Raw genomic sequence first — 14,447 nt, 5'->3', positions numbered from 1 at the left:
AAGCGGTATAATTTCAAGAGTTAATAATTATTTTCCAGGTGCAAGCAACAAAAAATAAAATAATCAGAATTATATACTGCAAGTTGTAAGACAACCATGAGTTAGCGAAATTTCCTGTAATATTGTCATTGAATATTTCAACTGCATTTGTGATTTTCTATACTTCCACTGCTGTTGTTATCATTATCATTATTTCATCGACTTCAGCAGGGGTCGGGCTGGGCACGCCGCCTTCCTCGAAACTTGGACTCGGCCGCCTGCAGGAGCACGCACCGGCTGTGTGGGTCGTGGTATGGGCGATCAGGCCAGCCGGTGGCGTGATAAACGCTTCAGTTTACCTAAGGACAAGTCGCCTTTACTGTAATTCCTCGACTGAAAATAAGCAACTGTGCAGGTGACACATTTACAGGGGCGTAGAATGACGTCGCTTTAAATGGCGTGATTCTCATGCGTTACTATTGTGAGAAACAACAGCTTATACATTTTTTTTTTTTTTTTTTTTTTTTTTTGAGGAGCAGCATGCGAAAACATGCACTGTTGGAAATTAATAGGTTTCATGCAGCTATTTCTGCTGAGAGGGTAAAAATTAGTTGAAAGGAATCGCAGAATCGCAATACGTTGATTTCAGACGAATTACAATCGGCACTCGCAGGTTTCACTTTTGCGGCTATGATTCTTTGCAGGTTTGCAATCAATAGTTAAACTGGCGGGAAGGGCGGGGTCTTGGAGGGAGGATAGTGGTGTAGTTGAGTTGCTGCCCGTTGGGGAAAACTGCTATAAAAAGCCATGCACAAAGTGTAAGCACCAAAAAAATGCATCGGGGCAAATATTAGTGTCTTGTAACACGAGGCATGTGTTCAGTATTTGTAGTTTAAAAGAAAACCCAACTCATTTGTTGTGTGATTTGTATACGTTGTGAAACTTTATTACTTAAAAAAAGATGCACTTGTATGTAGGCGTAATAAAGTATAAATACATACATCGGATTATAATAGTGTATGTGTGGCATTTACTGCAATATGTCAGTACTTCAAGACAGGGGAGGGGAACCTTTTTGGTGCCAAGGGTCATTTGGAAATTTATAAATCATTCGCAGGCCACAGAAAATTATCAACCTTAAAATTAGCCTGCTAATTTTAGTGCTAACTGAAAGATTAAAAAAATATGGCATCCATCTTACAATCAGTGAGTTCTCTAAATAGTTTTTAAGAATTTAAGTAGTGGGGGACCAACTTAGGACAACAGTTGAAACGTGATTTTGACAGCTTTAAATAAAATGTGAGGACTTCAGTCAATAAGAAATTTAAATCAAAGTTTAGCACATCTGGAATAACTTGTACACATGTGAATGGCTCAAAAATCAAAAGTACTTAAAACATAAATCATAATTTGACATAAAACGTGTAGCACGTGTCAGACCAATTAAAATCAAATCGTCGAGAGTTCTTGGCTAAGTGCGTTAAAAGTCACCAATGCTGATGAGTCAGAAGTACTCTTTTTGCAAAACTTGACGGAAATTCGGGCTAACATCTCGCATGAATGTGCTCGCAAGTCCTTCAGGGCCAGCAGCCATAGAAGAGCCAGGACAAATGGCATCATGCTGATTATACATAAGAGGGTGGCTGATGTGACAATCTCTATCTCGTGTGACGAAAAGAGATTTATTATGAAAGTGTCAAGACCTTTGGCCACAGACACAATGATACAGATTATTGCAGCAGCCACATGCACAGAGGGACCTTCGAGCGTTGTATTCTGGTCTGTAGGACCGCCAATCACTGTCTGTCTTCTGTACACGATGAGGGTAAGTATAACCAAGACGATCATGAGCACGACAGGAATAAATACGATAAAAATACTCAACGTGAATTCGGCCCAACGTTCCATGAAAAAAATACAGAATGAATTGTACCAATAATTATCCATTAGCCTTTGAGGTATCCCACTCAAAGCGATGGAAAAAGTCAGAGGAATCGCTATTATCCACGGTAAAAGCACGAACAGCAGAGAGGCCACGTATTTCTTTGTGCGCGAAGACATGCGCAGAAAGAATGCTGGACCACCGTACGATTTTAGGCGGCAAAGGTAGGAGACGACCAGCAAAACCAACCCCAAGACAATGATGCAGTTATTTGTGTAACGCGAAAACACAGTGTGGGACACAAGAGGGTAACATTCATGAATCCAATCTTGTTTTGTGAATAAATCAACAATAGAAGGAATGTTGAAGATGCCTTCTGTGAGATTTGAGACCGCCATGCTGATCAGCAGTTGGTTGCGAAGGCGACTCCGTAGTGCCGACTTGGAGAGGATGACAACGAGCAGGAAAAGGTTTGTTGCGACGATGAGGACTGCTTGCAAGGAAAGTATTATTTGCAAACTGTTGTATACTGCTCCTCTGAAAGATTCGTACTCGTTTTCTAAGTCCGTGTCGTATTGATATGCTTGGTCAAAGATATTTGTGGAGACTGGGGAGGAGATTAAAGGGTAGTCTGACACCGACATAGCTAAAGTTCAGCGACGATTGTTGTTTCAAGCTGTTTTACAGACGGTCTCTAGTGACCAGCTCAATCCAGTAATCACTTGTTCACAATGTGACTTGAGAAACCGTGAAGTGAACTTCTGTGTGGTGACAACAATCCTGCACTTAAGTTCTTCTCTTTGTTGGTTTTCGATTTTGACTCTTCTGCAAAATCATCTGTAGCCCCTCTGCAAGTACACATGGATCGGAAAATGTTTTCATTGAATCAAAAAATTGTGTGTGAATTTGTCAATGTATATAATGAAATAATAAAAGCTGACTTACGGTAGTATGCTACACCAAATAATAGAAATAATCTCATTTATAGATTTGATGGTCAATACATGAGTTTATCAATATTTAATTTTATAACAAATCCTTAATTTGATGTTGAATTTATATTTTTGTATATTCAAATTACTTTTAATAACTATAGTCTCCTGCTCTATCACACGAGTAAGACTGCCTTGCCTAGTTTGCGAGTGTTTTTAATAAACAAACTTTATACGTGCTATTTAATTATGCTCTATCCTAAGCATGAAAGAAAGAAGAAGAAAAGCTTCGGTAAAGTACAGGGGAGATTTCGAACACGTTTAAACACAATCACGCCCGCACACACGCACGCACACACAGTTTCTTAATTTGTATAAGTGAGTTTCGCCATTAACTTAGTTCTCTGTATCTATATTCCATAGTTCTCTCGCTCTTGTTGTGTTTAGCTTTCCGAACTACAACAGACGGTTTCTCCTAACTACAATATACATTAATGTACATCATACTAAATGTATGACAATATCAATTCTACTAAATACAACAATCGTCACACTCACGAAGTTCAGAAAGCTGCGACCATCACGACTCCGCGAGTGGAATGAACTTGTGGCTGTGTGGCGCTCACGTCGTCGACCTCACTGAAGACGATGTAAGAGAGGAGTTTGTCACTTCAGGAATGCGAAGGTCTAATAAAGGGGCGTAAGAGTACATAGCAAAAAAAAAAAAAAGTAATTGCTATGTAAGAACAAAAACGTGATCCCAATATATCAGTTTCTTTGCGTTAATTGTGGGCGTTGCTGTGCACTCTTCGTTATCCACTTCGTACAAGCGAGTGGAAATAAACAGTGTATTCTAAACGGCTATAGATATTTAAAAGTACAGTATAGAAAGGGTAATGGAAGTGGTTGCTGCCATATGTGAAGAGGAATATTAAAATCATTTTAAGGGTTTTTATTCCTTTAACTTTTTGTAATTTTTATGTTTTTATAAAAAGGTAGTAAGTACTGAAGCTTTCTACCTGATTGGATTTTCCCTAATTGATACGGATTAAGGTGCATTTTCTGTAATCAAAACTACAATTCTTTTTATCATGACAATAAAAAAAGACAGCTGAATGAAAGAAGCAAAAATTAAGTCACTATGTTGTACAAACAGCTAACAAAGCAGGGAGACAACACCAGCAATCGGCAGCTTTGAATCGTTTGCATCAGTACAATTATGACAACTGATAGTTGTCCTCCACTCTCTAAGAAACCAAATGAGAGAAATAATATAAGCTAAGTCCATAAACACTTTAAAACTCTATAGACTGAATAGGAGGGCAAAAGTCTATAAACTACTAAATAATTGAAAACGTAAAAAATACATATGTCAAAGCAGGGCCGGCGCTAGGCTGTGTTGCGCCCTAGGCGAAAGAAAAATTCTGCGCCCCCCCCCCCCCACCTCACAAAAAGTGAACCATGTTATATCATTTATTTTGCAATTTATTTAGTCCTGGTCATGAACTTGATGCTTATAACCTCACTTTTCTTGCTTTTTGCTGAGCAAAACGAGTTATCAGTTCCTTCAGATTGAGTGCATTTGCCAAGTCATGCTCAATAGATATGGTGGCCAGCCCAGTCAGTCTCTCTTGCAACATTGTTGATCTCATATAGTTTTTAATTATTTTTAATTTTGAGAAACTCCGTTCTGCACTGGCAACAGAAATTGGAAGGATCAATAAAATTCTGAGAGACACTACAACATTCGGCACAATATCAAATAGCTTATGTTGGATTATGAATGTTAAGACTTCTTTAGGGTTCATTTTAGGTTTGAGAAGTCTTCTAGCCACAACCTGTAGTTCAGAACAGAGTTCCTCCGCGTCAGTGTCTTTGCTGTCTCTGTGCATTAGTGCCTTTGCCAAGACCTCGCAAGATAGTAGAATGTCGTTCCTTGGTTTTTCAGAAATGCTTTGGATATCATAAAGAAATCCAAATAATGCACTGTGCTGCTGAATCTGTTTAAATCTGTCTTCAATGGACGCAGTTCAAACAAGAAAGCTAGGCTTAAGTATCACCAGTAATGGTTGCGGCGGTTTGTCTCAGAACTCAAAGCGATTGTGATGTGCTAAAGACCACCAGACTGTCACGACCCGTTTGTGCAATCATGAACGTAGATCCCTATCTACGTCCATGGTGCAATGAAAAGTTTTGCAAAAAGTGACACCACCGCTATCGCAACCCGTTGCATCCACACAATCAAAATAAGCACTATAAGAAATAAGGAAATGAAATTAATGTAAAGAAACACATAAATCGTGTTAATAAGATATATACAGCTATGTCACAGTGTATAAAATTCATGCGAACTTATCTGTACAAACTCTCATGAAGTGGCTGTAGACAGTAGCACTGTTCAGTCTGGCACGGCTAAATGCAGTTCACAACCTTTACTGATTCAGCTGTGGAAGGATGATAGCTCCAAGCACCCAAACAAAGTCAATTCAAACAGCAAAACGAGATGTCTGCAGCCGCTCAGAAAAGTGAGGTTTTCACATCGTCCTGTGGGTTTTAAGTTCAAAGTTCAAACTACCTCTTCCCCACTCTGGCTGTCCAGCCCTGGTAATGTGATCTGACTTTCTTTAAAGTGGTAGAGATTTATCTCTACCCTTCTCCACTAAGCTACCCCACTGAGGTCCTTTCAATCTTTCTCTCTTCTCTCTTTCTCATCTCACGGACAACTATCAAGTAACATCGCACCACCTTCTTTGTCCAGTCTTCTAGTCTGATCCTACTGGTCATTAACTGTGACAGATTTATCGCTACCTGTGGGCCTGTCATCGGCAAGTCCTTTCAATCGTTCTCTTCTTTCTCATCTTACAGACGAACTAACAAGTAAAACCGAACTGACTACATGTTTGCTGCTTAAAAATAGTAGAAAAGTGGTTTTCTACACGAACTCATTACGACCAGAGGCGTTAGAACCCAGAAGTGTCAAAGAATGGCTTATAAAATTAAATCTTTTTCGAGAATTTGCTGCAGATTTGATTAATAACTTATAAGTAAGAACTACTTTTTGTCAAGAAAAAAGTACGTCTGTTTTTCAATTGCAGGCGTGCATCATACACACATGGATGCTTGCATGCCTCCCAAATCAGACCTACACTTATGAGTAGGGGATTTCAAACACTCCTGTAAAAGGTTTGATGGAGTGCACACTGATGGAGACAAGAAATGTGTAGCACCTTGCTCTGGTCTTATTTTGCTGTGTGGTCTAAACTCAAGCTATCACAGCTTCCAGCATCTAGACCACCCTGATAGCAGCTACTTTGTTCCCATCCAAAGTCACACCTCACAGGTGGGCGGGGAGCAAGGTCTGTCAAGAGAGAGTCTTCTGGACACTAACAATGCAAAGTTGTAAATCATGGTGTCAGGGCAGCTCCCCAAACACAGTCCAGTGATCAACACTGCGTGGTGTCCAGCATAGGGTTTGTTGAAAACAAGAGAAGTATATAGACTGTAGGTCTTAGTACGCATTATCTCTTAATAACCAATTTCAAATATTCTGTCAATGGAGCATAACAACAAGCTAGCCATTCAAACTGTAGACAAACAGATGCACTCTTAGATAATTAAAATAAACATTACAAATTGACAACTAAATTAAGCCTAAAACACCAATCGAACAGAAATTTAATAATAAGAAAGTTAAATATTCACGACCATGAGTCACAACAGTAAGTACAAGACTATAGGTCATCAGTGTCAGTAAATAGATATGCTAAAAACTTCAAATGGCTCTACCTTGATGTTTGTCTGCTACAGACTTTAATACTCTTATTAACTAAGAACTCGTTGGTGACATTAGGTAAGTTCCTTCGGGTTGAAAGTTCGTAAGTGTAAACAATATTGAGCATAAAACAGTTGTCATAACCACAGAGAAACTCGCGTAGCAAACTCAAGTCAGTGTTGTTGTCCCTGATCTCAGCTGCAGTGTTTTCAATGCATAAGTGTGGAACCTCTTCAATAGTAAGATAGAAGAAAGAAAGGTGAGCTTGGTATTAGTGGAATGTGGTCCACGTAGGGGTCCGCACTGACCAGGCCCCATCCACCAACCCGCCCCTCTGCTGTCTATTCTCCGCCCTCTTCTTCCCCTCTGGTTAGCTCGTCACTTCAAGTGCGCCCTGTAATAATGGGTTTTCCTGTACTACATCACTACATGAACTGAGAAACTCGGTGGTGAAGTCAACCTACAAGCTGAGGAAAAGGTGCCTTCCACCTTTGTCTTCCACCAACGCCGCCCCTCTCAGCGCCCCTCTCCCGCCCCATCCGCCGTCTACTTGCCTACTGGTTAGCTGTGGTCACTGCAAGTGCGCCCTGGGATAATGCGATAATGGGGTTTTCCTGTCATACATGTACTGAGAAACTAGCGTGGTGGTCAGTCGACAAGCAGAGGAAAGGTGTCCTGCTAATATCATTTTGTGAAAATGACATTTTTCCCTAAAATTATTCATTAAAAAAAAAAGCAGGCCATTTTTTCCGCCCCCCTCGGTCGCTGCGCCCTAGGCGATTGCCTAGTTCGCCTAATAGGTAGAACCGGGCCTGTGTCAAAGACCTCTTCAGAGCCAAAACCAATTTCAATGAATTCAATTATCAAAAACCCAAAGGTCCCCCTCCCTCAAGGTTACTGATGTTCCATTACAGGAATCTAATGCAACAGAAGTGGAATCCTGGCCTAAACCTTACATGTACATGCTAACATGTCCTTCGGGACAGACAGCCACAGAAGGTACAGGACGAAGGTGTTCATGTCGCTTGTACAGAAAAGAGACGAAGCTGTCACAAAACAAATACTAATTGAAGCTGCCGAATTACAAAGTAAAGGCAGATGTCTTTGATAATTAACTGAAGTATATACACAGAAAGACAGCTGTAAGATTTTAGGCGGCAAAAAGGAAGTTGAGTAGTAGCACAACTATGCCCAAAACGAAGACACGGTTATGAGTTTAACCAATGGCGTATTTACACTACTTGGCGCCTCTTGGCACCTTTGATGCCGCCGCCCCCTCCTCCAGCTGGGAGGTCTAGGGGAGCGCTTTAAGCTGTCCATATTGTCCGTTAACCTCACCTGCATCCATCTATTCCTTCACCCACCTTCTTTGCAATTATTGTAACCTATTACAAACCAGTTAACTCGTGGCACGCTGGCTTTATAAACAAAACAAAACAAAACAAAACAAAACAAAACAAAACAAATCCCCCGTGCAGTTCTGCCCCCTACCGCACCCAAGGAGTGCCCAGTGTGCCTATTGGGAAATACGCCTCTGAGTGTAACACGATAGTAAAGTGGGTGTTAAGAAGAGGTCAGGTCAGAGAAGCTGTAAACAGGTTTTGCTGCGTCTAGTCATCAAGCAGTTTTGCCACATTACACAAGGTTCATCTCGCTGTCGACATGCACAAACATGAAACTGGACTAAGAGGAATCAGGCGTCAAAAAGAAGGGAATGTTGGTCAACGGATCAGCTTAAGTTGTACAAGTGAATAAAAAAATCAGAATCACAAAACATAGTCCAGCACAATCATTAAGATCACAACAGGTCAAACGATGGACTCCAAAATAAAAAAAATGTCAAATATGGTGCAATGGGTTGACAGGGTAATTGTTTAAACTTTCACTAAAGGTTTCACTATTTCTCATTTTTTTCAGAGTGCTTACTGAAAGGTTTAAAAAATGTGGCATCCATCTTACAATCAGTGAGTTCTCTGAATAGCCTTTAAGAATTTAAGTAGAGGGGGACCAACGTAGGACAACAGTTGAAACGTGATTTTGACAGCTTTAAATAAAATGTGAGGACTTTAGTCAATAAGAAATTCAAAAAAAGTTCAGCACATCTGGAATACCTTGTACACATGTGAATGGCTCAAAAATCAAAAGTACTTAAAACATAAATCATAATTTGTCATAAAACGTGTAGCACGTGTCAGACCAATTAAAATCAAATCGTCAGACTTCTTGGCTAAGTGCGTTAAAAGTCACCAATGCTGATGAGTCAGAAGTACTCTTTTTGCAAAACTTGACGGAAATTCGGGCTAAGATCTCGCATGAATGTGCTCGCAAGTCCTTCAGGGCCAGCAGCCATAGAAGAGCCAGGACCAATGGCATCATGCTGCTTATACAAAAGAGGGTGACCAATGTGACAAAAATCTCATGTGACGGGAAGAGATTTATTATGTAAGTGTCAAGATTTTTGGCCACAGACATAATGATACAGATTATTGCAGCAGCCACATGCACAGAGGGACCTTCGAGCGTTGTATTCTGGTCTGTAGGACCGCCAATCACTGTCTGTCTTCTGTACACGATGAGGGTAAGTATAACCAAGACGATCATGAGCACGGCAGGTATGACTACGATAAAAATACTCAACGTGTATTCGGCCCAACGTTCCACTATAAAGATACATAATGAATTGTACCAATAATCCTTTAGCCTTTGAGGTATCCCACTCAAAGCGATGGAAAAAGTCAGAGGAATCGCTATTATCCACGGTAAAAGCACGAACAGCAGAGAAGCCACGTATTTCTTTGTGCGCGAAGACATGCGCAGAAACAATGCTGGACCACCGTACGATTTTAGGCGGCAAAGGTAGGAGACGACCAGCAAAACCAAACCCCAGACAATGATGCAGTTATTTGTGTAATGCCAAAACACAGAGTGGGCCACAAAAAGGTAACATCCATGAATCCAACGTCGTTTTGAGATTAAATCAACAATAAAAGGAATGTTGAAGATGCCGTCTGTGAGATTTGAGGCCGCCATGCTGATCAGCAGTTGGTTGTGAAGGCGACTCCGTAGTGCCGACTTGGAGAGGATGACAACGAGCAGGAAAAGGTTTGTTGCGACGATGAGGACTGCTTGCAAGGAAAGTATTATTTGCAAACTGTTGAATACTGCTCTTCTGAAAGACTCGTGCTCTTTTTCTAAGTCCGTGTCATATGTATATGTTTGGTCAAAGATATTTGTGGAGACTGGGGAGGAGATTAAAGGGTAGTCTGACACCGACATAGCTAAAGTTCAGCGACGATTGTTGTTTAAAGCTGTTTTACAGACGGTCTCTAGTGACCAGCTCAATCCAGTAATCACTTGTTCACCATGTGACTTGAGAAACCGTGAAGTGAACTTCTGTGTGGTGACGACAATCCTGCACTTAAGTTCTTCTCTTTGTTGGTTTTCGATTTTGATTCTTCTGCAAAATCATCTGTAGCCCCACTGCAAGTACACATGGATCGGAAAATGTTTTCATTGAAAGAAAAAATTATATGTGAATTTATCAATATATATATATGTACATACTGAAATAATAAAAGTTGACTTACGGTAGTATGTTACACCAAATAATAGAAAAATCTCATTTATAGATTTTATGGTCAATACATGAGTTTATCAATATTTAATTTTAGAACAAATCCTTAAGTTGATGTTGAATTTTTATTTTTGTATATTCAAATTACTTTTAATAACTATAGTCTCCTGCTCTATCACACGAGTAAGATTGCCTAGGCTAGTTTGCGAGTGTTTTTAATAAATAAACTTTATACTTGCTATTTAATTATGCTCTATCCTAAGCATGAAAGAAAGAAGAAGAAAAGCTTCGGTAAAGTACAGGGGAGATCTCGAACACGTTTAAACACAATCACCCTCGCACACACGCACACACACAGTTTCTTAATTTGTATAAGTGAGTTTCGCCATTAACTTACAGTGATACCTCGGTTCTCGAACGCCTTGACTTTCGACCAAATCGGTATTCGACCAGGAAATTCGAGAAAATTTTGTCTTGGAATCCGAACAAATATTTGGAACTCGAACATCCGAACGTCCGAGTTGAGCCGAGTTGAGCCGAATGGCGTTCATTTCGGCCCAGCGCGCCTTGCTTGCGTCATCAGTGTGAGTGCAGAGGAGAAAAAACAGCAAACAATTGACAAATTCTTCCGTAAAGAAATCAGACAAGCAACTGCAGAGCAAGATTCTGATTCTCCTCAGCAAAAGATACAGAGAACAGAAACACCCGAAGAGCAGTTACCTCTGTTTTTATTGAAGAGGACTCCCTTCAAAACAATAACATCCTCTTCCTCCTCCCTCACATTCATTCCCTCCTGCCATAAAGTTTGGTACAGGTACAGTAAATGAAACACAATTTACTGTACTGTACAGTACATTTTTTTATTTTTTTGTTTTAATAAATACACTTTTATTTCTTATTTCTTGTTGAGACTCAAGTTTTTCTACATATTATATACAAATTAGGCCAGTAACTAGGCATTTTCTGGGGCTTGGAACGAATTAATCCAGTTTCCATTATTTCCTATGGGTTTCATTGCTTCGGTTCTCGAACAATTTGGTTCTCGACCGTCCTCCCGGAACGAATTATGTTCGAGAACCGAGGTATCACTGTATTTCTCTGTATCTATATTCTATAATTCTCTCTTTCTCTTGTGTTTAGCTTTCCGAACTACAACAGACGGTTTCTCCTAACTACAATATACATTAATGTACATCATACTAAATGTATGACAATATCAATTCTACTAAATACAACAATCGTCACTCACGAAGTTCAGAAAGCTGCGACCATCACGACTCCGCGAGTGGAATGAACTTGTGGCTGTGTGGCGCTCACGTCGTCGACCTCACTGAAGACGATGTAAGAGAGGAGTTTGTCACTTCAGGATGCGAAGGTCTAATAAGGGGGCGTAAGAGTACATAGCAAAAAAAAAAGTGTAATTTCTATGTAAGACCAAACACATGATCCCAATATATCAGTTTATTTGCGTTGATTGTGGGCGTTGCTGTGCACTCTTCGTTATCCACTTCGTACAAGCGAGTGGAAATAAACAGTGTATACTAAACGGCTATAGATATCTAAAAGTACAGTATAGAAAGGGTAATGGAAATGGTTGCTGCTGCATGTGAAGATGAATATTAAAATCATTTCAAGGGTTTTTATTCCTATAACTTTTTGTAACTTTTATGTTTTTATAAAAAGGTAGTAAGTATTGAAGCTTCCTACCTGATTGGATTTTCCCTAATTGATACGGATTAAGGTGCATTTTCTGTAATCAAAACTACAATTCTTTTTATCATGACAATAAAAAAAATGACAGCTGAATAGAAGAAGCAAAAATTAAGTAACTATGTTGTACAAACAGCTAAAATAGCAGGGAGACAACACCAGCAATCGGCAGCTTTGAATCGTTTGCATCAGTATAATTATGACAACTGATAGTTGTCCTCCACTCTCTAAGAAACCAAATGAGAGAAATAATATAAGCTAAGTCCATAAACACTTTAAAACTCTGCAGACTGAATAGGAGGGCAAAAGTCTATGAACTACTAAACAATTGAAAACGTAAAAAATACCTTTTTCAAAGACCTCTTCAGAGCCAAAACCAATTTCAATGAATTCCATTATCAAAGACCCAAAGCTCACCATCCCTCAAGGTTATGGATGTTCCATTACAGGAATCTAATGCAACAGAAGTGGAATCCTGGCCTAAACCTTACATGTACATGCTAACATGTTCTTCTGGAAAGACAGCCACAGAAGGTCCAGGACGAAGGTGTTCATGTCGCTTGTACAGAATAGAGACGAAGCTGTCACAAAACAAACACCAATTGAAGCTGCCGCATTACAAAGTAAAGGCAGATGTCTTTGATAATTAACTGAAGTATATACACAGAAAGACAGCTGTACGATTTTAGGCGGCAAAGGAAGTTGAGTAGTAGCACAACCATGCCCACAACGAAGACACGGTTATGAGTGTAACCAATGGCGTATTTACACTAATTGGCGCCTCTTGGCACCTTTGATGCCGCCGCCCACTCCTTCAGCTGGGAGGTCTAGAGGAGCGCTTTAAGCTGTCCATATTGTCCGTTAACCTCCCCTGCATCGATCTGTTCTTTCACCCACCTTATTTGCAATTATTGTAACCTATTACAAACCAGTTAACTCGTGGCACGCTGGCTTTATAAACAAAACAAAACAAAACAAAACAAAATAAAACCCCGTGCAGTTCTGCCCCCTACCCCACCCAAGGAGTGCCTAGTGTGCCTATTGGGAAATACGCCTCTGAGTGTAACACGATAGTAAAGTGGGTGTTAAGAAGAGGTCAAAGCCAGGAATCCACTGTTCTCCTATGATAAAGTCAATGGCGAAAGGACCGCAGAAGATGGCCTCCATGAGGTTTTACACCGCCATGCTGATGAGTAGATGGTTCCAAAGGCAAATCCGTAGTGACGACTTGGAGAGGAGATCGACGAACAAGAAGGGTTTGTGACGATGATGAAAACTGCTTGCAAGGATATTAGTATTTTGAAATTAATAAATGTATCTCTTATAAAATATTTTTACCATTTTGTAGGTCATATTTGGTAGAGAAATGTAGAAGAGATAACAGTGGAGGGTAACATCAACATAGCTAAAGTTCACTGAAAGTTTACTGATTTGTCATTGTATTTGACAGTCTGTGATGGGGGCCTGTGTGGTGATAGTAATCCTTCAGTTAAGCACGTCTGTTGTTTTGTTCTATATTCTAACTCTTTTGCAAAATCATGTGCTGCCTATCTGCAGACATACAGGTTTAATTTGTCTTTCTCTAATGAAAAGAGTTGTTTTTGTGAGATTTTGCTGTTGTGTGATTTGTTTACGTTGTGAAGCTTTATTACTTAAAAAAAATAACGATACACTTGTATGTATACGCGTACTAAAGTATAAATACACACATCGGATTATAATAGTGTGTGTGTGTGTGCCATTTACTGCTATGACAGTACTTTAAGACAGGGTGGGGAACCATTTTAGTGCTAAGGGCCATTTGGAAATTTATAAATCATTCGCGGGGTCACACAAAATTATCAACTTTAAAATTAGCCTGCATTTTTGTTCAAGCCATAGTTTTACCAGAGTGTGTTAACACATTTGCAACATTTACATTTCTAGCCTACCTGGAATGACTATCTTCTGATTTACCGCAGTGAAGGCAGAGGGACCACGTGATTTGTCTCGGTCATGTAATCTTCTGTGTCCTGTCTGTCCCATAATGGAGTTTCTTGCTTGTCCCTCGAAATTTACGTTATTAATATTATTCATTTAATATACATTGAAGTTGTTTTGAAAAAAAGATTTATCGAATTTCGTGTCCTGCTTGCGGTTGTCTTGACTTGGCCAGACCAAATGATTTCGCGGGACTTACACGGCCTAAGTGCCGGACGTTTCCCATGATTGTTTTTCAAGATAAATACTTGTAATACTGTTCAAAGTAAATGCACTGAAGTTGTTGACATCACCCATATTTCACTTTCGCCTTATGGGATAATGTTCAAATGTAAAATGTAGAACAATACATGCAGTGTGGGATTTATATTTTTGTGTCAAACGACAATTCAAGAAAATCATATACTTCCCACAACTGTCTTCTATTTTATAGCAAACATCCTCATACACATAACACAGTACAAGTAGTACAAAATTGGTAAAACTGGAAAAGTATAGTCGGAAAGCACTTTTTACAAGAATATATGCAATACAGAAAAGACACGATAGATGGTGTTACAGAAAACAAAAGTTAAAAATTTATATAGATGCATTTATCATGGCACTCTATAAAGAAAA

General features: G+C 39.6%; 1 protein-coding gene across 2 annotated transcripts; it reads right to left on the bottom strand.

Annotated features, from left to right (window-relative positions):
* Positions 1-76: 76 nt before the first annotated feature.
* Positions 77-11,654, bottom strand: LOC112553958. 2 transcript variants are annotated; one of them, XM_025221492.1, is made up of 4 exons: positions 11,389-11,648; positions 9,928-10,045; positions 3,352-3,432; positions 77-2,709 (listed from the first exon to the last, which is right to left on the bottom strand). In XM_025221492.1, the coding sequence occupies exon 4, from the start codon at positions 2,503-2,505 to the stop codon at positions 1,429-1,431; it is 1,077 nt and encodes a 358-aa protein (XP_025077277.1). In that variant the 5' UTR covers positions 2,506-2,709; positions 3,352-3,432; positions 9,928-10,045; positions 11,389-11,648; the 3' UTR covers positions 77-1,428. The 2 variants fall into 2 exon arrangements, with proteins under 2 accessions (XP_025077277.1, XP_025077278.1); XM_025221493.1 differs by lacking the exons at positions 77-2,709; positions 3,352-3,432 and having other exon boundaries at positions 8,536-10,045; positions 11,389-11,654.
* Between the last annotated feature and the right edge of the window lie 2,793 nt (positions 11,655-14,447).

This window comes from Pomacea canaliculata, linkage group LG13, assembly GCF_003073045.1.
Source record: "Pomacea canaliculata isolate SZHN2017 linkage group LG13, ASM307304v1, whole genome shotgun sequence".
Classification (NCBI taxonomy): Eukaryota; Metazoa; Mollusca; class Gastropoda; order Architaenioglossa; family Ampullariidae; genus Pomacea; species Pomacea canaliculata.
The sequence above is the reverse complement of the archived record's forward strand: the minus strand, read 5'-3'. Positions and strand labels throughout refer to the sequence as shown.